Raw genomic sequence first — 23,340 nt, forward strand, 5'->3', positions numbered from 1 at the left:
GCGTGTGTGTGCGTCTGTGTGCGTGTGTGTGTGTGCGTGTGTGTGTGTGTGTGTGGCGTTCTGTGTTCTCTCAACCTCCCAGATGTTTATGTGGGGAATCTTCAGTTAGACCTGATACAGTCATACACAGTCTCTATTACTTTTGACTACAGCTGCTTGGGATCTGGACAGATTCTTTTGATGCTTACTCATCTGATGCCTGCTTTTTCTCTCCCTGTTTTTTTCTGTCTCCCATTCCCTGTCTTTGTCACTGCCTACATCTCTTTCTCTGTCTCTGTCTCTGTCTCTGTCTCTCTCTCTCTCTCTCGCTCTCTCTCTCTCTATTCGTCACCTTCCCACTTCCCTGTCCCCTCAACCTCCTTCAAGTAAGGGTGCTATACATGTACACACACACACACACACACACACACACACAGCTGCCTGTCTAGGATCAAAGTGTTCACACTGTCATTAATAACACATCTATTGTGCTCAGAGGAGTCAAAAGGACAAGCTGATCATGCAGAAAAAGGACTTGTCCTGTGCAGGGAATCTTAAGGTGGATGTAACCACCAATGCCTCACAGCTGTATGGGATCCAATTTCTTGCTTGTTTTTCAGAGCCTTCAATACCCTGCAAAAGAAAAAAAAAGACTCAGGTCACCACCAGCTGACTGGAATATTAGACTACACTTTACCACAGTAACATGGAAAGCGCTGGGAGAGAACAGCTGTCCAAACATGTGTGATTAGATTAGAAAAGAATCACGTTTAAACAACATGACAGGTTTGGTGATTTGGGCCAGTCTCCTGATAAAAAGTCCTGGATGCCACGAGCCACAAGGATCACCTGTATCTGGACAATTTTGAAAACACTTACTGTAGATCAAGTGCAGGGTGGATTATGTGCAGTCTGGCAGGCTATTACTGCTGAATCATATATTGATCCAGGAATTGCCAGCCATTCTGACACAGTCAGTGATGGTTAAGATAAAGGCACAAAAAGCACACTGTATCGCAGAACAGTTCTTTAAAACAAGCTGGGATGTAATTTACCATAAAATGTGGTAAAATGATTCTTTAAAATCATGCACACAGATATAGTAGTACCAAAGAATAACTTGAATGATCAATTCTTTTATTGTATGTGTGTGTGTGTGTGTGTGTGTGTGTAAAGAAATGTTTGTCTTATAATCAGTATCACTGAAATTAACATACAGCTGATTGCTGGTATTCAGTATGGGTCTACTGTAACACTATGACAACATCTTCATCGGAGGTAACACCACATGTCTTACAGAGGCTTTGTTCTCCTATAGGGGACAGCCTCAATTGCCCATTTCCAAAGGAGTTCCTAACACAGTGCTTCTAACATTGTTCCAGTTGTGACAACTGAAGAATAAAATTCATGGATCCTAAGTGTAGTAGTCACTATTACTCTAAAGTGTCTAGAACATTACCTCAAGGGAATCTGTCACATAAACAGTGTGTGGAGTTTTTGGAGGGTTTTTGTTTGCTTGTTTGTTTTTTTGTTTGTTTGTTTTGTTTTGTTTTAACTGAGAGCAGTATTATAACTGGTGCAGTAGAGGGAAAGTATTGACAGATTTATTGATGTGCTGAGAGTTGGTGACAGGACATTCCCTTCAATAGCCAGGAATGGAGAGAAGTGGGGAAGCTGTGATGGAGAGGATTAATATGCCAATGGGGAATAATGGATATTGGCAATTTGTAATGCTTCTGACACTGAGTTGTATTCATTCTTTTTCTGAGGGAATAGAAGAAAGGAAAGAAAAACAAGCCTTTTTGGCATGTTAAAAAAAGGACACATCTAGCCCTAGTTAAAAAAAAAAAAAAGTATGATTTTTTTTCTTTCTTTTTTTGTCCTTTGCTTTAAAACAAAAAAAGCTTTGAATCCTTCAGATTGAAAGACACAAACATCAAATCCAAAAGATCCCAACGGTAGAAACAGTTATTGATCCAATCTGTTCACTTTATTTCCTTTGCTCAAAGAAAAAGAAAAAAAAAAGCTGGCAAAATCCATTATTTTTAGCATTCACCATCTCCCTCTACCGTTCTGTGCCCGTTGGCCGCCGTCAGGTTCCCCTTGTGCCTTAGATACAGTCTGTCTAGCCAGATGGTCCTCTTAAGAAGCCTCTGCCAACACCAGCGGTTTCAAAATTGGGCAATGTGAGGACAGAGCCCAAGCTGCACACAAACACTCACTTGCCTTCACATCCAGTAGCAAAAGAGTCCCGAGTTAAAAGCAGCATTTCTATTCAACTAACCCAGTCAATGTAAACAGACTGACACAAATAGCTCAGCTTTTTCTGCAACAGCTGCAACTGATAAAATACTGAGGAGGAATAGATGTAAAGAAAGTAAACAAACAACAACAAAAAAAGAGTTTCTAAAAGTTTTGGTTTGCCACAATTCTACATCATTTAGAAAAACAACAACATGCAATAACAACAGCTAAAGATTCTGAGTGGAATTTGTGTAGGCTTGCTGTTGGCAAAATGTTGAAAAAAAATTGCAGTGTTTTTTCTAAGTACCATGCATAGACCGGCGTTCATTATAAAAGCCCTTGGAAGACTAAAGTAAAGGAGATGATGCAGTAAGTAAACTGGAAAATGACCCTCGAAAACAATCGGCAGAGACAGTAATGAAGAGGACCCAGAGGAGAGCAAGAGAGCAACATTTTTGAGGCTGTTTAAATTGCCTCAGTGTTGATCTGCGCAGCAAGGTTGCAAATGGTGATTTTCCACTGTAAAAATGGAGATAAACAGAGTTCATTTCAAAGCTATTATGGAACTATGTAATTAGAATTAACTTGCAATTCCAAGTTACTTGTTTGAATTGTGTGAATAATCAAAAAGTGTCTACACAATACAACATTTGTAAAGTTATTTTAACACTGTGCTAAATGTGTCATGATTATATTTCATATGTTTGTGTTTGTCAGGGAGCCGGATATTCCTGCTTGGGCCCCTTTGCTTTACCAGCTGCAGCTCCTGGACTTCAGAGACAAACCAGACCCCCTGACCCTCCCCATCTCTGACCGCATCCGCATCGGCAACCAAAAACGAGAGAGGGGCAACTTCTACTTCCAGAGGGAGGAATATAGCATGGCAGCTAGAGCCTATTGCATGGCCTTGGATGTTCTCACTACACGTACAAAAGGTAAAGTCATCCACGTTGCATACTCTAAACACACAGTCACTTGGTTCATATCACGTCTTGAAGAGTCACATGCAAGTACATGCGTCCAATGCATGCATGTGTGCGTGCACATGAAGTCACTCTCTCTCTCTCTCACACACACACACACACACACACACACATACACACACACAGAGGACACAGAGGCATGCATTCTCTTTTAGATTTCAGAAGCAGATTCTCAGATATTTTGTCGCCATTGCTGTCTGTGGCACAAAGGTACATTCAGTTGAGTTAGATGGCATTCCAAAGGCAGAGATAAACATGATTTAACTTAAGGGCAAATATAGTCAGAATGATACTGTCTTTTAGACTATTTCAGTGGTAATCACTGCATCAGAATGCATCATCACATCCACAAGATGTGACCGTCATGACTAATGCATTTATTAGAGCACACGCTAATCAGACATAATAAAGCTACATGTTATTGTCACGGCCTTAATCAGCATAATTGCTGGAAAGACGAAGTGATCTTGAGAGGCACGTCTGATGGTAATGAGACTGTAAAGTGTAGGGTGCATGCCCTGTTAAGACATCGATAATAAAGCGACATGTGGAAACAAAAAAAAAAAAAAACAGAGAAAGCCAGACCAAATCAGGTGTCTGATATTGTGTTTCATTTCAGTTATTTTGGAAACAATTCACATGAGAATGAGTGTAACACACATGTTGTGGTTCTTTAGTTTAAGTTCAATTGTAGAGCTTTTTACAGCAGGCACAAAGCAGTTTTGTAGACTTTTGGGCCTAAGACCCCAAGTGAACCTGTCTGACATGACAGTAGTGAGAAAAATATGCATTAGACTAGAAAAAGGAAGAAACCATGGGCTGAACAAAAGCTCTGACAGGTGGAGCCCATCCATCTCTGGCTGGCATACCGAGCTAAAGTTAATCTACAATTTAAACAGATGAGTAGTCTTGAGTAGTCTATTGTGTGTTTGACTGATGAAAGAAATTAAAAAAAAAAAAAACTGGGGATAGCCAGTGGTTTCAAAGACAGAGGAACATTTCAAAGCAGTTGCATTTAATTCAATATGCAATGTGGGGCATGTGGCTCACATGTATAATGTGTATGTAGGCCTTTGCTCTCCCTAAATTTAAGGAATATGAATAAATTTAAGACCTCCTACTAATATTCTCCAAGACCTCAGGTAACATCTCCTCCCTCTAAACTTTAGCGTAGCGTGCTATTGCTAACGACAGTCCTTTACTGCTTTTTGACTATAAAAGTCTCACTTGAGGTGTAGGGGCTGTAAAAGAGGTACATCCAGCCTCAGAAGGAGTGTCAAAAGCTCACAGGGCTTTAATGGTTTTATAGAGGTAGTTTTTTTTTTTTCTAGAGCAAACACACAGATGTCCCCATCACATCCAATCTTGGAAGTCTCTCTTCCTGTGGCCTTTGTTGTGCATATGTCTGTGCTGCTAGCACCCTGAGAGACGCGGGCTGATAGGCTGGTTGGCTAAGCAGTACGCATGATAATAGTGTGGGTGCGTGTGACAGACAGCTTGGCTCTGTGTGTGTGTGTGTGTGTGTATGTGTGTCTGTGTGTGTTTGTGTGTGTGCGTGCGTGCATGCGCTAGCAGACAACAAGGACTCAACAGCGGAGGAGGAAGAGGAGGTCAATGACTATCGGGTGAAGTGTCTCAACAACTTGGCAGCTGCGCAGCTGAAGCTGGAACAGTACGACGAAGCCCTGCACACTTGCAGAGACGTGCTCTTCCTTGACCCCAGCAACGTCAAAGCTCTCTTCAGAGCAGGAAAAGTGAGGCCTATCTTCTTGCCCCTTCCCCCCCCACAGCACTTTAAAGGGACACAAACCAATCAAGTGCATGATCACATTTATTTGTTTGTTTTGAGCAGATTTTGACCGCTTGAAAACGTACTGATAAGTGATATTGAAGAGATACGAGATATGTTGATTTTGTTTGGCAGCTGTTGTCAGATAAAGGAGAATATGAGGAGGCAATGGAGACGTTAAAGAAGGCTCTGAAGCTGGAACCATCCACCAAGGTGAGAGGAAAAAAATGCTTTATCTGCAACCTTATCGCTTTCTTCACAGAAATCTACCATACTAAGGGATGAAAATCCATGGACCATTAGCCTATTACACCACTGATTAATGCATTTTTATACATACTTCTAAACTGTCATTTCCAACATATTGGTTAATAGTTTCTTTTTTATCAACACTTGGAAAAGGTATGTAGTGAAAGATTCATGACTTTGTTTACATGAAATTCTCATAGGCACCAGTCATTTTTCAAGTGTTCTTTCTGGACTCACATACTCTGCAAATGAATTATGACTCAGAGTTCATCCTCTGTTTATGGACTCATTTAACCTATGTTTGGGCAGGGTCAAGAAATTTCCCAATAGGGACTTTTTTTTGTTTTCTTTCCTTTTGTTATTGTTCTTTGAAATGCAGGATTATTAAGGCAGAGATAAACTGCTCCTTTCTAATCATTTGGTCAAGGATTGGATCAAAAAACCTAAAACAAGCAAACTATAGGCCATATACAAGTACATCAGTTTGAAATAGTCCGAAGCAATGAACTATATGCATGCATGTTTCTCAGTATGAATTAGGAAGACTGACAAAACAATTGATTGTTTTTAAAAGCTGTAAAATCATTGGCACATAACAGGGTGTTGTGTTGGGTTACCTTTGCAGCTGCAGTCAGCATAGCTGTAACCTGCCCAGTCATGTCTATGTGGGTAGTACTCTCTGCCAAAATCCTCAATACAGCCACTGAGATTAGAGCTGTCTGGAAACACCCCCCACATACACACACACATACACACAGACACACACACCCACAAACACACACACACACACGCACACACACACTGTGCTGCAGAACACCCCGCCAGTAGGGCTACAGTGAAGAGAGTCACCATTGTGTATGAATGCTGCCTCCCATAATTAAAAGCCCAAACTTTTATGAAGCACAAGCGTTTATGTTTTTGGCGATGCTAAACTGAAGAAAAACGAAGGGAAAATACCTGATATTAAATGGTAAACCAGTCCTAAACACAACTTTCCATGTCAGTGTTCATATAAACACCTTAAGAAGCAGTACAGTTAAACCAAACAGCCTGGATCTGAGGCTCTCACTGCTGGATCTGCTTTTCAATGATTTTCCCAAACTTCTCAGATCCCATCCCACCCTGGGTTTCAGCCTCTGTGCACTCTGCTCTGGTGGCGAGCGAGCCTTGTCTAGACTAAACTAAAATATCTCTGTTGCTGTAATGATACCCCTTTCTCTCTGGTACCAGAAAAAAAAGAAACATTTTCTCAAGAAAACATTTCAATTTGGTCTATCGAGTTCAGTCTGTCAGGGAGAGGACAGAATAAAACCAGCAAAGAGGGCCTGGCATAAATTTGAGCACTGGACTGCAGCTTGAATTTAAACATTTATTAATCAGTAAAGATGTCAACATCAGTAAAGAAACTTGGCTGATACTTGACATACTTGACATTTGTCACAAATACTTAACTATTCGTTCCTTTTTCGTATATTCTCACAGTATAAAGTTGTGGCATGCCCAATACAAACCAAGCACTTCACATAAGCACTCTTTAGTTACATTATCTTGCTTTATGCAACCCGTTTCTCATATGCCTTGTTGCTGCATGCAGTCTTATGTGACTCAGCACTTGCTTTAATCACAACCCAGCCCAAGACTTAGATGGCTGAGGAACAATATGATGTATTCAGTTCTTCATCCAATTGACTGACAAATCTAGCATGTGAATCAGCTGTGTAACATCAGGGTGTGGATAAATGCATTATTGTCATTTCAGTGTTTAACATTTTATACAGTATGTCAGAAACTACAAAGCAAAATATAAAAACAAAAAAAAAAAGTTGGAAGAAATTTTGTCATCTTCTGTACTCAGGTCAGCGTGAAAACAGAGGCATTTTTGAATGAACCATTGTTTAAATGTGAGAGATTCACAGACTAAAGGATCTTTCATGGTTGATCTTATGTTCGGGACAGCCTTGAATGCAAAGCCAGCCTCTGGGTTTGTGTTGGCCAGTGTACAAACCCGAATCCTGACATAAAGTGTCCAATGCTACCATCTACTGGACAAATGAAAAACATCTTTTTTGCTTTGTGTTGTCCAGACATGTTGAAAAGCAGGTCCATGGTTTGTTTGAGTTTTCTGTCTTATTTGATCAAGTAGTTAAATAGGCAGATAGATAGATAAAAGCGGAATAAAGAAGTTTGATGCAGTCCAATGGTGGAGATAGCTGAGTATCAGGATAATGATATTTGTGTCATCAAAGCTAGAAACAATGGTCCTAATGATAAAATTTAGTTCAGACAATCCATGGCTTCATATCTGCCCACTCCCAATGCTTCTAGCAAAAGATAGTAATTATTAGAATCTTTAGTTCAGCTCCTACAGCCAGCATAATCTATCAAACCTTCATCTAAAGAGTTCTGCTAAGAACACAATGTTGAAAAGATTAAAATCTATTAAAAAATTCCTTCAGTATACCCAATTTGTCTGTGTTTTGTGGTGAAAAATGCAAAGTCAGAGAAATATCTCATTAATTTCAATGGAGACCTAAACACAATATATGTAAAATAGGCCTGAGGATATGACTTTCTGATTTTTTTTCCCCTTCCACTCTGTGGGTAATCCAGGCCATCCATGCAGAGCTGTCTAAACTGGTGAAGAGACAGGCTGGTGAAAATGAAACGGACACCTGGAAAGCAAAACCTGCCCAAATTCTAGGGGAAAATATCGCCCCCTTTTTGACTCCCCCTAAAAAGAAAGCCCCCGTGAGTAAACAATTGCTGTTCCTAAGCTGAAAGAATCAAACAACAAAATGTAGGCAATCTAATACGAGTACTGCAGTCTTCTGACTTTGTCTTGCCTTTTTGTTTTGTTTTGTTTTGTTTTTTGTTTTGGGTTTTTTTTTCAGGGTATTTCTTGGAAGTTTCTGCTTGGTGCTTTGGTGGTGGCCTTGGGCAGTTTAGTGACATCCATGGTCCTGACTGCAAGAAACTAATTTACTCAAACTACTCTTATAATAACAACAAGTCTAAGTGATGAGAGGACCACTGGGTGAAGAGCAGGCAAGAGGAGAGCAGTCAAATGATTCTACTGCCCTTCCAGTTACTGATGATGACCCACACCAGCAAAAGCACAGCAGAATGTGTCCACAGCAAGAGGGCTACACAGAAGCAGTGACGAATGAATGAGTAAATGAATGAATGGAAGTATAAATAAATAAATAAATACATAAATAAATTTGTCTGTGACGTGTTTGAGTTTCCATACTACTGTGTTTTCAACTGGAAACTAATTTGCCATATTTTGGTCCTTACTCTCTTAACAGAAACACAGACCAATGCAAAGGACAACAGCACTGAATATTGCTTACCCATCAGATTTTGATTTTCAACCTATAAAACTAGATGCCAAAATTCTTACTCTAATCTTAGTTATATATGTATCTGTGCGCATGAGCATATAGGGCAGGCAGGATAATATAACAAGTTTGTTAGGCTGTGTGTATGCTGCTGATGAAGTGTAGTTTAATTAGTCCATTTAGGTCCTTATGCCTATGAATGTTTTGGTATCATCAGTCACCATTTAAGGAAAGATATCTATATATATATATTCTGGAGGATGGGTACTTTTCTTATATTGTTTATAAAGTTCTTATTTTTAGTGAGAATATTAATGAAACTTATAGTAGTTTATTGTGAAGTTCGTAAGAATGTCATTATTTGTAAAAATGACTTCATGTTATGAGAAATATTTCTTGAATCAACTCCACCTCCTCGAAGAGCATAGTATTTCACCCACATCCCGTCAATCCACGAGTTCTCAATATCAAAGTATTGTTCTTAAACAGCTTGCCAACCAATAAGATCGCGCTGCTTCATTACGTAATAACATTTCATCCAACCAAGTTACGTGTATGTGCCACAGAACGTTCTCGCGATGAGGCAGGCTTCCTCAGTGCCTCAGAGGAGGTTTGACGACCGAGAGAAACGTTACAGGGGGCTCAGTGGGAAAGAAAAAAGCAGCCCTTTGGGTGAGCTTATCTGGATAACTGGTCAGTGCTGAGCAAAAATGACGAGTAAGTACTACTGTGTAGCTATGGTGAGTATAGTTTAAATATTTGTGGTCGGAGAGGTTGAGTTTCAGTCACAGAAGTGGCGCGCGATGTATACGGCCTACTGGGTGTATTTTTCCGTAGATAGCAAGCTAACCTTAGCCGATCAAGTTTGGGATCGAAGTTAGACCCTAAAACCAAAGTGTGGCGTTCTTTTAGATTACATACGGTGTGTGTAAGTGTTATTGCTCGGTTATGGATAAACAAATTAGGATTACTACCAGTATTTGTCCACCTTTCGGTTAAATTGTATAGCTCGTTTGTATGCTAAGTTGCTAAGAGGGTTAGCTTCGGCGCCGACGTGTCAGACTTCTGCGTGACTTGTCGGCTAGGCGGGGCCTCTAAACCAAAATAAGTATGTTCTTTCCTCTCCCCTGTTTCCCTCTATTTTAACCCATCTGTTATGCCGTGGCACGTGTTTCATATTTACACATGGAAAAATTACGACCCCCCCCCCTCCCTAACAGATGATGATAGAGGTCGTCATTCTCAAGCAGTTAATAAATCAACAAATGTTATCTTCACTTCATGGTTTGATAAAACTGCATCGTAAACCCTCATGAGCAAATGCAGCACAACATTTTTAACTGTGCGCAGTGAAGACTTCACCAGTCGAATATAAAATGTTGGAGAAATTCCTTTGGCAAGAACTCCAACACCAATAGCAGACAGTTTTTAGCTGAGCATTTCAGAACAAAGAGTTTTGAATTTTCCCTGTTCCTGTCTCAGGGGGAAATCAGCGTGAGCTCGCTCGCCAGAGGAATGCTAAGAAGCAGAACGACCAGAGCAAGGGCAAGCGAAATGATGATGGTCTGTCAGCAGCTGCCAGGAAGCAAAGGTACAATATGTAACTCCTCATTATGTTTCTGCAGGATTCCAAGATCCATATGTTTGTCTTGTTTTGCATGGTTACTGTTGTCTAAACCATCTGGTGATAGCTGTGCTGACATTTACCAGTGAAACAGGATTGCTGTACACTGACAATTTGATGGTGTGTGACCAAACTTACATTTCTTCCATCTTTCTCTCCAGGGATGCAGAGATCATGCAACAAAAACAAAAGAAGGCCAATGAAAAATTAGACACAAAACCAAAATAGCGGCTTTTTGACTGCAGCCGACATCACGAAGACTCTCCTGTGTAAATGTTATCCTTGATGTCCTAAGATCACATTCGGGGTTTTTCTTTGTGTTTAGGTTCCAGTACATGAATTCAAGTCTCGTAATCTTTCCTTTGAGGAACATTTTCTATCGTGTAGCTTTGGGGAAGCCGTTTGATTGCTTGGATTGAAAATTCAGTTATTAGTTTGTCGCACAGGTCTCACTTTTCTTGAGCAGTATTTACAATGTAAAAAAGTAAAAAGAAAAAAAAAAAAAGCCAGACCGCTCAGCCTGGAACCACAATCTTGTATTTTTATACCCCCGCCCTTGTACTTTACTTTCAGTAACTTAATAAAATGTAGCCCCAGACTCTGTGTGGCATTTTGTCTTCTGAGGTGTTATAATAGTTACTGGACATGAGGAATGCTGTCCCCTTTTTGTTTGTGTTATCAAACATACTTAAGGTTCAGTAGCTTGACTCATTTTTCCAAAATAATGCAAACACCTTGATAAGCCCTGAAGAATCTTGACTTTTTTGTTCTTGATAAGGAACTGCCAGTTAGTACACCTGAACACAGGAAAGGGCAAAACATTTGAAGAACACCACATATGATAGCACCATTTATACAACCCTTATTGTAGCTACCCAATGAATTTGGTAGAACATCAGTGCATTTTTATGTGGAGTGATTTTATTAATGAGACAAACAATGGTGTGAATACATATAAAAGATATTTCACTTATATATTAACATTTTTATAAAAAAAGTTGGAATACTGAATTGAGTTAGGAGTTAAATTTTGATCATTTACCTTCACACAAATGCTCTTCAGTACGTAAGACCTAGGTAGTGAAACTAATAACAATGACTGACCGTAAATAAACAATATCAAATTTAAAAGATGATCTTTGCATTTATAGAAGTCTACATATAATATTTAAAAAGCAGAGTTAAAAACGTAAAATGCAATAAAAACATACATCCTTCTCACCTGATCTAAGGTAACAATGGAAATAAAACTATTACGTGGTGTATCACACAGCTTAACCCTGCTCCCCCCAAAGGTGAAGTATATATAAACATTTGCACACTACAGGTAATGGTGACAGCCTGTGGTTACATTCCACAACAATTAGTGAATGCCTTCTTCCTATTGTTCAAACTCAGCTTAACCCGTGAATCCGACTGCCGTCTCGTTTTGGCGTGTTTCTTAACCTCTCTGTGTGTAAGATACAAAATAATTGCATTTCTCAGAAATGGACATAGATCACTTTGTCATGTTGTCATATCATTTTTTTAATGTAATTATTTTTTTTTTTATCATAATCCCAAAATCTTAAAACCGTTATAGTTTGATGAGAGGCAGAGGGGATTGAGTTTACCTTGCCAAATGTAGGACAGCCTCCACTACATTGGTTCCCTCTTTAGCACTAGTCTCACAGAACAGGGCATTGTAAGCCTGTAACAGATGACAAAGCCATTAGTACTTCTTTGACGCATGTGTTTCATTTTCCAACCCAAACTAACGTGAATAGGTCTCACCATTGCCAACTTCTCCCCATGGGCAGAGCTTACACAGGTGTCCACTGGTCGTTCAGCCCGTAGGTCCACTTTGTTTCCTACCAAGCACATCGGAATACTGTCATCTGTAGACTCCTGCAGGAAACAGGGACGTGGTTTGTTGTGTTTGCTAACAGATAGCACACCAGAGAGACCTCACGTAAGCTACTCATAAGAATATTCCTCAGGCTGTTTGCACCAAAGCCCATAGAACAAGGAACAAAAATGTTCAAAGCATGGTGTACTGCTAGAATAGTTTGAGAAATTCTGGTTTAGAGGTATCTTCCATCAGCATGCCAGCTGGATATGTATGGCACTGGATGACAAAAGATTTGCAAGTGAACACATTCTGGTGCTACACTGTTGAATGAAACACTAACCTTGAGCACTGTTCTGTTAAATAAAGTATGAACAATTACAGTGTATGTGTGGATGAGGTTTTAAGCCAACATCAAGACTTTATCAAAAGAACTCTTTATGCTGAAAAGTAGAACCAAAAAAAAGAAGAAATAAAAATGGATGCAGGCATTGATGGGCTGGGGGTCATTAAAAAAAAACGTCTGAGCCACAAGGGAACTAGTACCCGAATCTGATCCATCCACTCCCTGACATTCAGGAAACTGCTCTGAGAGGTGACATCATACAGTAGGAGCACTCCATGGGCCTTACGGAAGTATGACTTAGCAATGCTTCGGAACCTGTCAGGAGGATTGAAAGGAAATACAAAAAAAAAAAGCAGAAAAATAAGGAGATGACATTTCCAAAAGACATAGTGAGCACACTAATGAATCAGAGGTATTGCCGAGTATTTTCAGTTTGAGTGAGATCATTTTGCAAAGACACTGATGTGTACCTTTCCTGTCCAGCTGTGTCCCAAATTTGGAGATTTGTCTTTTCTCCATCTACAAGCATTCTTTTCACTTGAAAATCAACTCCTAGAAAATAAACCAACCAAAAAACAAATAAACACATTTTTACATCAAAACAACAAGAAGCAGCATTTTTTGATATGCAATAATAATCAGTTCTTCCAAGTTAACAATGACAGAATAAAGACTAGTTTCCTAGACAGAATTTCCAGGCACAATGCAGTTTATCTGAGGGCTAGGTTCAAATCTTCTCTCGGAAACGCAACTATATGCCTGTAATCACTCTTACCAAGAGTGGTCTGAATATCTCCTCTAAACTCATTGAGACTCAGACGCAATAAGAAACTGGACTTTCCAGAACCAGCATCTCCAGCCAGCACCAGACGGTACATCGGCAGTGACCCATCAGAATCAATCACATCTACCTCAGTTTGCTGTTAAAGAAAGAAATCAGTGTTACGGTTTAGGAACAATTTAACAAGCCATCTAAACGTTGATATACCCCAAAATCAAAGTAGGGGTCACCTTCTCCCTCTTTACAAAACAGTTATACTTGCGTAAAAACTTGCCTTTAATACAAATATAGGTGAAATTGGTAAATACATAATTAAGTCACTACTCATGATGTCAAAGCGGTGTTTGCTGACTAAATTATAATCATAAATGATTTGACTCAACAATCATTCTGAACATTTACACATATTTGAAGAAACTCATTACTAGAAAACTCTCAAACGCTGTGAGATAAAACTTAATGCACAGTCCCTTTACATACATACTCAATCTTTGTATTGCAATGTCTGGAGAGATGGAGCACAACATTTTTTTTTTTGCGAAAATGCCCAGCCCCACCACTTTCACAAACAGCTGATTGCTGTACCTTGATGGGAAAGGCTGATAGACGTCTTCGCAGGGAAGAGGCGATAGAACTCACTCCGCTAGGAGCCACGGAGACTGCAGCCTCAGACTTCTGGTCTGACATCTGAAACAGAGTAAATATTATTTGACTAGAAGATATATTTTTAAAACAATACACAAACTAGCTTATTTTTCTGAGGCCTTTCTCACCTCCACCTCTGACGGTGCATAGGAGTAACTGTAATGCACAGTTTCCATGGATTCTCCGCTGTCCTCACTGTCATAGTCACTGCCTGAATTTTCCTCTGTATCCATAGATGTAACCACTCCACTATCCAGATACTTATTAGCCCAGCTGGCCACGTGAGAGTACTTCTCTCTGGGGGAGTGAACAGCCACAACATCCTCTTCACTGGCAAAACTTCAAACAAGGAAAAAGGACATGGTCAAAATAAATTGTTTTAGGACACAAATTGGTATGAATGGTACATATGGTGCATACACAAACACACACACACACATACATACATATACACACACACACACACACATATATATATATATATATATATATATATATATATATATATATATACACACACACACACACACACACACACACACACACACACATATATATATATATACACACACACACACACACATACATATACATACATATATATATATATGTGTGTGTGCGTGTGTGTGTGTGTGTAAAAACCAAGGCAGTGGTACTCTCACCTGCTCTGTCGAAGAGGTGTCATTTTCTTGTTGGAAATTTCATTTCTGGGAGAGAGCTAACGAGAGGAGTTAGTTCAGTGACACTGAAAAAAAATTCAAACATCTGATACACACCGTCATTTCATATGAACAGGGTCCTGTGGTTAGAGCACCAGATCCATGGTCCATATTTTGAATGAAAGGTCAGTCTAGGGCCTTGGTTACATTTACAGCCTCCAAACAATGAACACAAACCTAAAATAATATATCTGTCCAGTACAAAGAATTTGTGTAGAATTTAGATAAGACCACACCAACATAGGAAGAAACCAAGCTGTCTACTTCTTACAGAAAAAAGAAAGACACTTACTCTTTTCCTATTGGAGGCCTTATCCTTCACTAAGGCAGAGCGCAATCCGTCATTGCTGTCATACAACTTTTTGTTCATTTCCCTTAAAGACAGAAATACTGTAGTAGTAGTATTATGATGGCATTATTGTCAGTACTGTTGTTATCCTTATTAGTATTATGGTCATCAATGTTGTTAATATTATTATTACTATGTTTCCATATTATAATTATTGACATTACTTCCCCCATCACAGCATCAGTCATTTGTCTTGTCCCACATATAGTTTTGTTTTTGTTTTTTTTTTTGTTTTTTTTACTTTTCTTCTTTATCCCTCACTCCTTTATTACCTTTCATTGATTTTGTCCTTCTGTCTGTTTCCTTGTCTACCTGTTCACCAGTCTGTCTGTCATTCTACAGCATGTCACCTGTCTGTGTGCATGTTTGTTCGTTTGCCTGTCCACCTGTCTCCTCTGTACACAAGTATGTGGACTTATCAAATAAAATTTATAAAAAGAAACAAGAAAAAAAAAAAAGAGAGAGAGAGAAAAGTATGATGTGACGCCATGTTGGAGGGGTGGTGGCGGGCTTAAAAAAACAAAAAAACAAAAAAAACCCTAAAATAAATAAATAAATAAATAAATAAATAAAAGTTTATAAGAAAACAAAAAAAACCAAAACCAAAAAAAAAAACCAAGACAGAAATACATCATGAGGAAAAAAAAACAGAAATCTGGCTAAATCTGGCTTCATTCTGGTCTGATCAGGACAAGAATTTCTTCAATGAAGCCTCTCTCTACATGAAGAAATAACCCTCCATCTAATTATATATAATGATCCCCTCAAAATGAACTTCAGGTCTATCTATTAAGTCTGAACAACACAATACAGAGGCGTTAAGTAGTATATTACTTACTGAAGAATTTCAATTTGACTAGCATACGATTGATATTCAATCACCATCCTTTTGAGATCATTGTTCTCCCTGTGAAAACAAATTACATTTTTATTGATCATATGCAAAATCTGCCTTTTCAAAAAGAAAAGGAGAGTGAAATGTTCTGAGCAGCTGAAGGGACTGTCAAGTCAATAAAAGCTCAGAACTTGTGTTCAGACCTCTCATGTTGAAGTTTCTGGTCTGCATATGCGTTCTTTAGCTTGTCCAGCTCTACCTGAAGCACAGAGATGTTTGTCTGGGCTTTCAAAAGAGAAGTTCTCAGCTGTTCATTCTCCTAAAAGAGCAAAACAGTTAGCATAGAGCAAAGGTAATTAAAAGAAAACGGGTCTATTCACTGTCACTGATGTCACTGACAATAAATGGTGCATGACTTTCCAATACCTGAGTCACTTCTCGTATTTGTTTGTGCAATTTGTTGATGTCTTCTCTGGCATTGTTCAGTTCCAAGTCGTCTTGACTCTGAAAGACAATATATCGAATGGAAACATAGTGAATATCACTATCTGAACGTACTGACAGTAATGTAGAATTTATAAATGACTTCATACTCCCACAAATCACATCTCAGCACATCTCAACATAAAAAAAAAACTACAAAGAGACATAGCTCAGATTATAAAAGCAGTCACGCCTAGTTCACAAATAACGATAAATAACACTCTAACAACACCCCAAAATCCAAGTCACACAACTTCAGCAGAGATCAGTCATAAATGTCAATAACAGTGGAGCATCCTGTGCAGTTATAACATCTGGCCTTTGACAGAATGCAGTACTAGACAAAAACAGTCTTAAACTCCCCTGCTCCTCACTCAGCCACACGCTCACCTTTGTAAGTCTCTCCACAGCTGCCTGCAAATCCGACACCTCATCTTCATGCTTCCTCTGAAGCACAGCAATGGTTCCTTCCATTTTCTTTTGCTCCTGCATCCATGAAACCCAAGAAAGGAAATTTTCTTACACACACACAGGCCAAATAAAGAGGCATTTACAAGCTTTCATAGAGGAGCTTTTGTGTGTTAGCCAGCTCTACTGAAAGAGCTACACCCCAGGCCAAAAGAATGCAGGTAAACTACTGAGTGAAAGGCAAGGAAGAATGTAAGCAGTGCTCTGTCTCTTCTGCCTCCTCTACACTATGTGCATATCTCATTTTTCTACTTCCTCTTACTGCAGACAATTACCTACTTTTATTTGTTTTGCTCTTCAAAGTACTCTTGTTGCTCAGTAAGAACCATCAAAAAACACTTTAATACAACAGCCATAACTGAAATCTTTACATTGTTCTGAATTTTAAAGTACTTCTTCTATTTATAGTATGTTCATTCAGCTACAAACAAAAGAGTTGATCAAATAATGATTTATTTGTTATTAATTGGTAACTGTTTTTTGGGGGTTTTTTGGTGAAATTTCTGAGTTATCGCAGATTATGTTAGCATTATCAATTCATTTATTCTCTTGCAATCCAGACCCCCTTACCTCCTCTTTGATTTTAATCTCTGCACTAGCAAGCTGCTGTTGTAAATCTTCCTCCAGTTCAGTGAGTTGACTGGTGGTCACCTCTTCAATCCTAGTAGAGTACATTGGTAAATAATGACATGTGCCCACACAAGCACTCACTACATAATGCACAACTACATCCAACCAAGAGCTGATAAGTTTTGCTTCTCAAGTGTCTTTTGTCCATCTAGTTCAGCAAAAATAGGTAATAGTTCAGCTGCAGAATGCCCTTTCCCTTGACCATTCAGGTCCTTCTGGATACGCATTCCGTTGGAATTCTGTTTGGGATTTACTCCCGAGAGATTTTACTCCCGAGAGATTTTACCCTCGTAGGAGCCGAGTACTCCTATCAGCTCTGTAATCATCAGGTGAGTGTGCCTGAACCAGCCTCTAGAGAGCAGAGAGGGAGGGCTCTTAAAGGAAAGGGCCACATTTGGAAGAGTAGGATCTCAGAAGAAATTTCAATTCAAGAGCCACCCATCCATGATGTAACTTCCACACAACTGGCCAGAAATTAGTTTGTCATTTTCCACAGCTATGAAGAAAGGACAACCAGACCTCTTCGTTCAATGTGAGTTGACAATACTATACTGTAATTAGGACTGGAGTAAAGACAAATAAGAACAGGCTTAGCAACTCAACCCAAATTTGAACTTCCTTCTTTGTAATAGCAAAACAGCTTCCGTGTCTAGTGAAAGGTCATTTTTAGATGCATGACAGCTAAAAGGCGTTGAAAGTCTTCCACACCCTTTATTAAATAAAGTAAAATATGACAGATATGTACTGACACTAACATGCAAATGGTACTGTTTTTCATCTAAATTCAAAACTTTTTGAGGAGGAAACAAGAAAATTGACACTTACCAGTTGTATAACAAAGGCACACTATGCATTATGAGTTATGTTCACGTTATTTGTTGTTATTACAAAATCCAGTTAGATCAAGCACTTGAAAAAGTTCAGTTGTCCAAGAAACTGTCTTGTGTTTTGAATTACTTCAGTACTTATCCTTATCATACTTAAATCAAATTGTACAAGAAGTCTCATACCTTACAAACAAGCCCCAAAAAGTTTTTGACTGTATATTTATGAAACAATTTAGGAAAACACCATTTACATGGATGCTTTAATTGCATTCTGTATGCAGTTTGAACTTCTACAAACAGGCTCTGCTTCAAAGCACGAAACCGACATGTGATGTCCAGTCAGTTTAGCATGAGATGCCCAGAGCCAGTCATTGTGCAACAATGTTACAGTAATATATGACCTTTACAGAAAAAGAATTACCCCACCCAACTGGTCATGTTACCATGGCCAAAATGAATGGGATCAGTCCTAAACTCCCACATCAAAAAGACCAGTCATTCCCCATTGATGAAAATACACATAACTGGGAGTCCAGGTACATTTACACTCAGACACTCACACTGTGCCACATTACATTCATCTGTGACCCATGCTCCTCTCCTTGGCTCCAACCATCCTGCCAGCTACTAAGGGAAAATCAGTCTCTCACCTTCTCAGACTGGTCTCCAGTTGCTCACTCTCCATTCTTTGCTCCCTGATCTCATTTACAAAAGACTGGACAAGAGATTCATATTGTTGTAGTAACAGTGTATCTGCTGAGGAATGGATCTGCTGGTACACATCGCTCAGCTGATCCCGTAACCTAAACATGAGAAATGATTTAGACAATTGCAAGAGACAAGGATTGACTTTCCTGAACTAAATCTTAAAGCTAACTTATAAAACTGGCATCAGTGAAATGTCAGGCATCTGGAAAGTAGCTTTCTGAAAGTGTCCAGTCTCCAAACACTTATTTCATGCGCTGTCACTGGCAGATATGATTTGAATAGAATGTTTATTGTAAAACAAAGAAGCCAACAAACAAACAGCTAATTCATCTTTGTGATCCCTTTACTCGGACATCAGTTAAGAAGGCTTTAAGTTATCCATCTTAAGTCTTTTGCGATAACTACTTCTGCATTCTGAATGTCAAAAGAATTCAGGTCCAACTGTTGGCAGATGCTTTAGAGGAGTCTCTGAATAGACTCGTCATTAATTTCGCGAGGCTTCGGAAATGCGGAGGATCAGTATGTAGCCTGTAGCCTATGTGCCAACATCCATATCTGTTCCTTCAGCTGGACCATTTATCGTACATTCAGTATGGACATACCTTCCCAAATAAAAACCCACGTCACCATCCATAGAGTTCTCAAATTCGTCCCAAGGACTGTTAAGCCTTTGAAAAGCCCCTCCAAGCAAGGACAAATTGAGAGCCTCTGATACTTCATCGAAGCTCGAGGAAAAGTCGCTATAATCGATACATCCGTCAGCATCCACATCGCATTTACTGAACAGCGTTCTGATCTGGTCCTCGGGAACACTGAGCTCTTGGCAAACGGTGGAGAAGTCCTCATATTCGATTCTTCCTGATTTATTGACATCACACGCTGAAAAAAGTTTTCGAAGATCAGACTCGTTCATATCTGCGCTACATGAATCACTAAATAGGCTTAAAAATTGAAGAACTTAGGGGGGAAAAGGAGGTAAATCCCTCAGACAACGCAAAACTCAAAGAGACTCCAGTTATATCTTCAAGAGTTCGTGTGATAGCTTATCCCTGTGATATTGTTATATATAATATTAAGCCAGACCGTGACGAGCACTAGAAAATAAAGTCTGTGTTACTACTGAGCAGATGAAACAACACCGGTGTGGTGTCTCGCGTAATTAACTCTCTGTGAGACGATTTCTGAGCACACCTGTGCCTGTGATTGGCTAAGAGCATGAGAAGGTGTTGGTGAGGCGGATCATCTTTGGAGTTAACACGTAGTTGTTTAACAAAGTACGTACAGAATTATGTTGCTACTGGTGTGAACGTTCAACCAGCCTTTGCGTCATTAGCTGTCAATCTTTATTATCCCGACTTTAGTGGAAGTAGCTCAAAAAAACACGTTGTAGTAAGGTACTGCAGTCAGCTATTGCACCAATGTCAGGGGTAAGCTCAGATGGCAGTCTTCTCACCTGGCTGTCGCTTTATTTCTCTTTCAGGTGTGGACTTTCTTTTTTATCTCACATTCACATTTGCCTGCCTTTGTGTGACTGTGTAAGTTCAGGAGTTCTACTCCACCCAACAGGTACTGGCTGGCGTCTCGGTTTCTCTGCCAGCCGAGCTGTCACTATGCTCTTTTTCTTTGGCCAAAAACATTTCCTTGCTCTAGTTCTTACTCTAGTCACAAGTTTATGCGCTATTGAATAATTTACAGAAACAAACCAGGGGATTAGTTGGAATTCCTTTATTGTATTTTTTTTTTTTTAGTTTCTGTGCAAACTGTGCACTCCACCTAAGCTCAAATGAGACTTGATGTGTTTACCAAAGACATCGTCATTGTTAACTTTTAACCAACTACAGATAACAGTGACAAAAGACGAACTGTGCATATGCAAACACCAAGTGACGTAACTAACTGGGGAGAAAGGACACTGAATCGTTAGCAGTCCATTAATGAAATTCTTTCTGCTCTCAGATTATTGGTGCTGAGTTTGTGCTGAATATAAGCATATGTAGCACTTTGGGATCAATGTGTCTTAGATAGGTGAAATATATAAAAATGTCAAGGCATGCCAAACTACCTCAAAAGTGGCTGACAGGCCTCAGCCTTGAGAGTTTTAAGGCAGGATAAGCATCACAGAACTTGCTTCTCAGTGTAATGGCACTAAGAAAAACCTTTATAAACTTTAGATTTATTTATCAAGCTTTTCCAATCACTATCCCTGTTTCATTAGAGGGAGGGAAAACTGAGTAATCATGTCAAATAAAGCTCACTGAGTGCTGAGTGAGGTGAAGAAGAGTGAGGAGTGTGAAGAATGGGCTTAGGACTTTGCAGAGACTTATGGACTTATGGGCTCTGAATAGGTTTATGGTAAATTACCTTCAGAATTACTGGCTGAATAGAAAGCTGAGTATAATATGATGAAATTAATCAATAAAGCCATTTGACAGAACGATGACTGATATGTTCCATGTCTCAAGATTATTTGCATCCATCTGGAAAAAGCCCTCTTCAGAGAAAAAGGTCACATGCCTCTTGGGTAGAAACTCTTGATCTAGACCCTCCTGTGAAAGCAACAGCTATTTTAAATTGGAATATGTACTTTGTTGAAATGTCAGACTTTGTGAAATTGTTCAAACCTCATGTGTATTTTTATGTTAAAGATCAGGACAACACTAATCAAAAAATAGATTTCCACTAGAACCTATAAGTTGGTCTCGTTCATGAGGATAAACAAATCATTCATGCACACCATCTACAGATCACCAGATTACCAAATGGTGGCAGTAGTGCTTTTTAGCAGTGTGGAAAGTGCCGCTGTTAATTTGTGATGACCTCTGGTGGTAGAAATAAGGTATAATTTGATAGACTAGTGTTGGAAAACCATACTGCAATGACAAAAAAAAATTCAGAAAATATCCAAAGGTTCTATTTATTTCTGGTAGTAATTTTAAAAAATCAAATAAAGGTTGCACAGTGGCGCAGTGGGTAGTGCTGTCACCTCACGGCAGGGTCCTTTCTGTGTGGAGTTTGCATGTTCTCCCCGTGTCTGTGTGGATTTCCTCCGGGAGCTCTGGTTACCTTCCACAGTCCAAAGACATGTAAATCAGACAAATTGGAGATACTAAATTGCTCCTAGGTGTGAGTGTGTGTGTCTGCCATGCGATGGACTGGCTTTCACCTGATGAATGCTGGGATAGGCTCCAGCACCCCCTGCAACCCTAATTAGGATAAGTGGCTTAGAAAATGAATAAATGAATTTCAGTAAAGCTTTACTTTAAACCCTTAATCATTAAAGATATATTATTATGTTCCATTATTTGGTATCTGGAAATATCTTTTGTTCCACTCAGTTCAACTCCAAACTGAAGTTAAAAAAAAGAAGTTAAATTCAGGTTTATCTACACAGCACTTTCTGCTGTAAATGTGTTGTTTTGAGCATGTTATCTGGAGAATTATTGACCTCCCAATTCATATTCATTGCTTAAATTTGATAAACACGGTTGATTTCACCACTAGCCATAATTGCTAAATTAGGTCTTTGAGGGACAAGTTCACAGGTAACGCCGAACTTGCTCAGGTATAGTGAGCTGTGCCACCAAACAAGAATCACTCATTGCAAGCTGCTGAGGCCATTCTCAAAGTATATTTTCCTACTTCCATTACAGAAAATTTAAATTAAAATATCTGACACAAAAATCCATTGTTTCATGATTCTGGACATATTACAAAGACATTGTCACAACACGTTATTTCAGAATGCCAACACTAAGATTCCCAGTGAGAATGCCTGAGGTAACAGGTCTTTGAGGTTACAATTATGGAAGAAATCTTAAGAAAAATCTTGGGTCTTAAGGAGGAGACCATCCGGCTCAGGCTCACCCTTGGCAACCAAATGAATGGCTTTAGGCAATTATTCTAATGAACCAATCCCCAGATATGGTCAGTGCTTCTCAAGTTCCAGTACTGGAACTTAGCTATGTAAATGCAAGGTGATCACAGGTCAGGGAGAGCATTCTGACCAATCAGAGATAGAAGGGAGATGTGATCAGCTACAAGAAAATTCAAAAAATGAAAAAAAAAAAAAACGAAAAAAAAACCACACAGACCCTGGGGCAATGCTCTTATGAAAAATGTGAGAGGAGAGAAATTAATAATTGTCTGAAAATCAAAAACGGAAGGAAAGAATATGGGTTGCATGGTGGTCTATGCTCAGTGTAGTGCAGTCTACCACACTGATCTCCCAATGAACAAATTGGATTTCTAGCACTCGAACAACTCTCTCAAAAATATGATGTCATATACTATAATTTTGCTATTAGAAACGACAGTCCTGTAAAGAGTGTTATCTGATTGCAGGTTTGACTGTTTTCACTGTCAGCTGGGACTGAGTAACCATATCAAGCTTAGTAAATTATTTAAAGACTGAAATTCTCTGTGTTCTGCAAACTAGAGGCCTCAAGTTTCATCAGAGACAAGGGTAATTTCAGAGAACTTCCAACAATGGTCTCTCATTCATAGGAGGTGGAC

General features: G+C 39.2%; 3 protein-coding genes across 3 annotated transcripts in view; 2 read left to right on the plus strand and 1 right to left on the minus strand.

Annotated features, from left to right (window-relative positions):
• Positions 1 to 8,222, plus strand: part of fkbp16 (FKBP prolyl isomerase 16) — a 28,264-nt gene extending 20,042 nt beyond the window's left edge. The window contains exons 4-8 of the mRNA XM_030766893.1: positions 2,941 to 3,158; positions 4,782 to 4,960; positions 5,131 to 5,208; positions 7,855 to 7,992; positions 8,136 to 8,222. Of these exons, the coding sequence (XP_030622753.1) occupies positions 2,941 to 3,158; positions 4,782 to 4,960; positions 5,131 to 5,208; positions 7,855 to 7,992; positions 8,136 to 8,222 (700 nt within the window). The remainder of the gene's footprint in view (positions 1 to 2,940; positions 3,159 to 4,781; positions 4,961 to 5,130; positions 5,209 to 7,854; positions 7,993 to 8,135) is intronic.
• Positions 8,223 to 9,175: 953 nt separating this feature from the next.
• On the plus strand, positions 9,176 to 10,807 carry serf2a (small EDRK-rich factor 2a). The gene is made up of 3 exons (XM_030794482.1): positions 9,176 to 9,302; positions 10,068 to 10,176; positions 10,371 to 10,807. Exons 1-3 carry the CDS (start codon positions 9,296 to 9,298, stop codon positions 10,435 to 10,437), a joined length of 183 nt encoding a protein of 60 aa, XP_030650342.1. The 5' UTR covers positions 9,176 to 9,295; the 3' UTR covers positions 10,438 to 10,807.
• Positions 10,808 to 11,556: 749 nt separating this feature from the next.
• rasef2 (RAS and EF-hand domain containing 2) lies at positions 11,557 to 19,741 on the minus strand. The gene is made up of 17 exons (XM_030766797.1): positions 19,431 to 19,741; positions 18,771 to 18,923; positions 17,234 to 17,324; positions 16,586 to 16,681; positions 16,139 to 16,216; positions 15,916 to 16,031; positions 15,716 to 15,784; positions 14,821 to 14,902; positions 14,472 to 14,527; positions 13,938 to 14,148; positions 13,750 to 13,851; positions 13,159 to 13,303; positions 12,854 to 12,935; positions 12,584 to 12,698; positions 11,983 to 12,096; positions 11,823 to 11,899; positions 11,557 to 11,659 (listed from the first exon to the last, which is right to left on the minus strand). Exons 1-17 carry the CDS (start codon positions 19,739 to 19,741, stop codon positions 11,557 to 11,559), a joined length of 2,001 nt encoding a protein of 666 aa, XP_030622657.1.
• Positions 19,742 to 23,340: the final 3,599 nt, after the last annotated feature.

The sequence above is a fragment of the Chanos chanos genome, chromosome 2 (assembly GCF_902362185.1).
Source record: "Chanos chanos chromosome 2, fChaCha1.1, whole genome shotgun sequence".
Lineage (NCBI taxonomy): Eukaryota > Metazoa > Chordata > Actinopteri > Gonorynchiformes > Chanidae > Chanos > Chanos chanos.

Coding starts and splice junctions, on each gene's coding strand:
- serf2a (XM_030794482.1), top strand. Junction 10,177..10,370: donor GCAGCTGCCAGGAAGCAAAG/GTACAATATGTA, acceptor CTTTCTCTCCAG/GGATGCAGAGATCATGCAAC.
- rasef2 (XM_030766797.1), bottom strand. CDS start 19,741: ATGAACGAGTCTGATCTTCGAAAACTTTTTTCAGCGTGTGATGTCAAT. Junction 18,924..19,430: donor GTGGGTTTTTATTTGGGAAG/GTATGTCCATAC, acceptor TCTCATGTTTAG/GTTACGGGATCAGCTGAGCG. Junction 12,097..12,583: donor AGTGGATGGATCAGATTCGG/GTACTAGTTCCC, acceptor TGTTTCCTGCAG/GAGTCTACAGATGACAGTAT.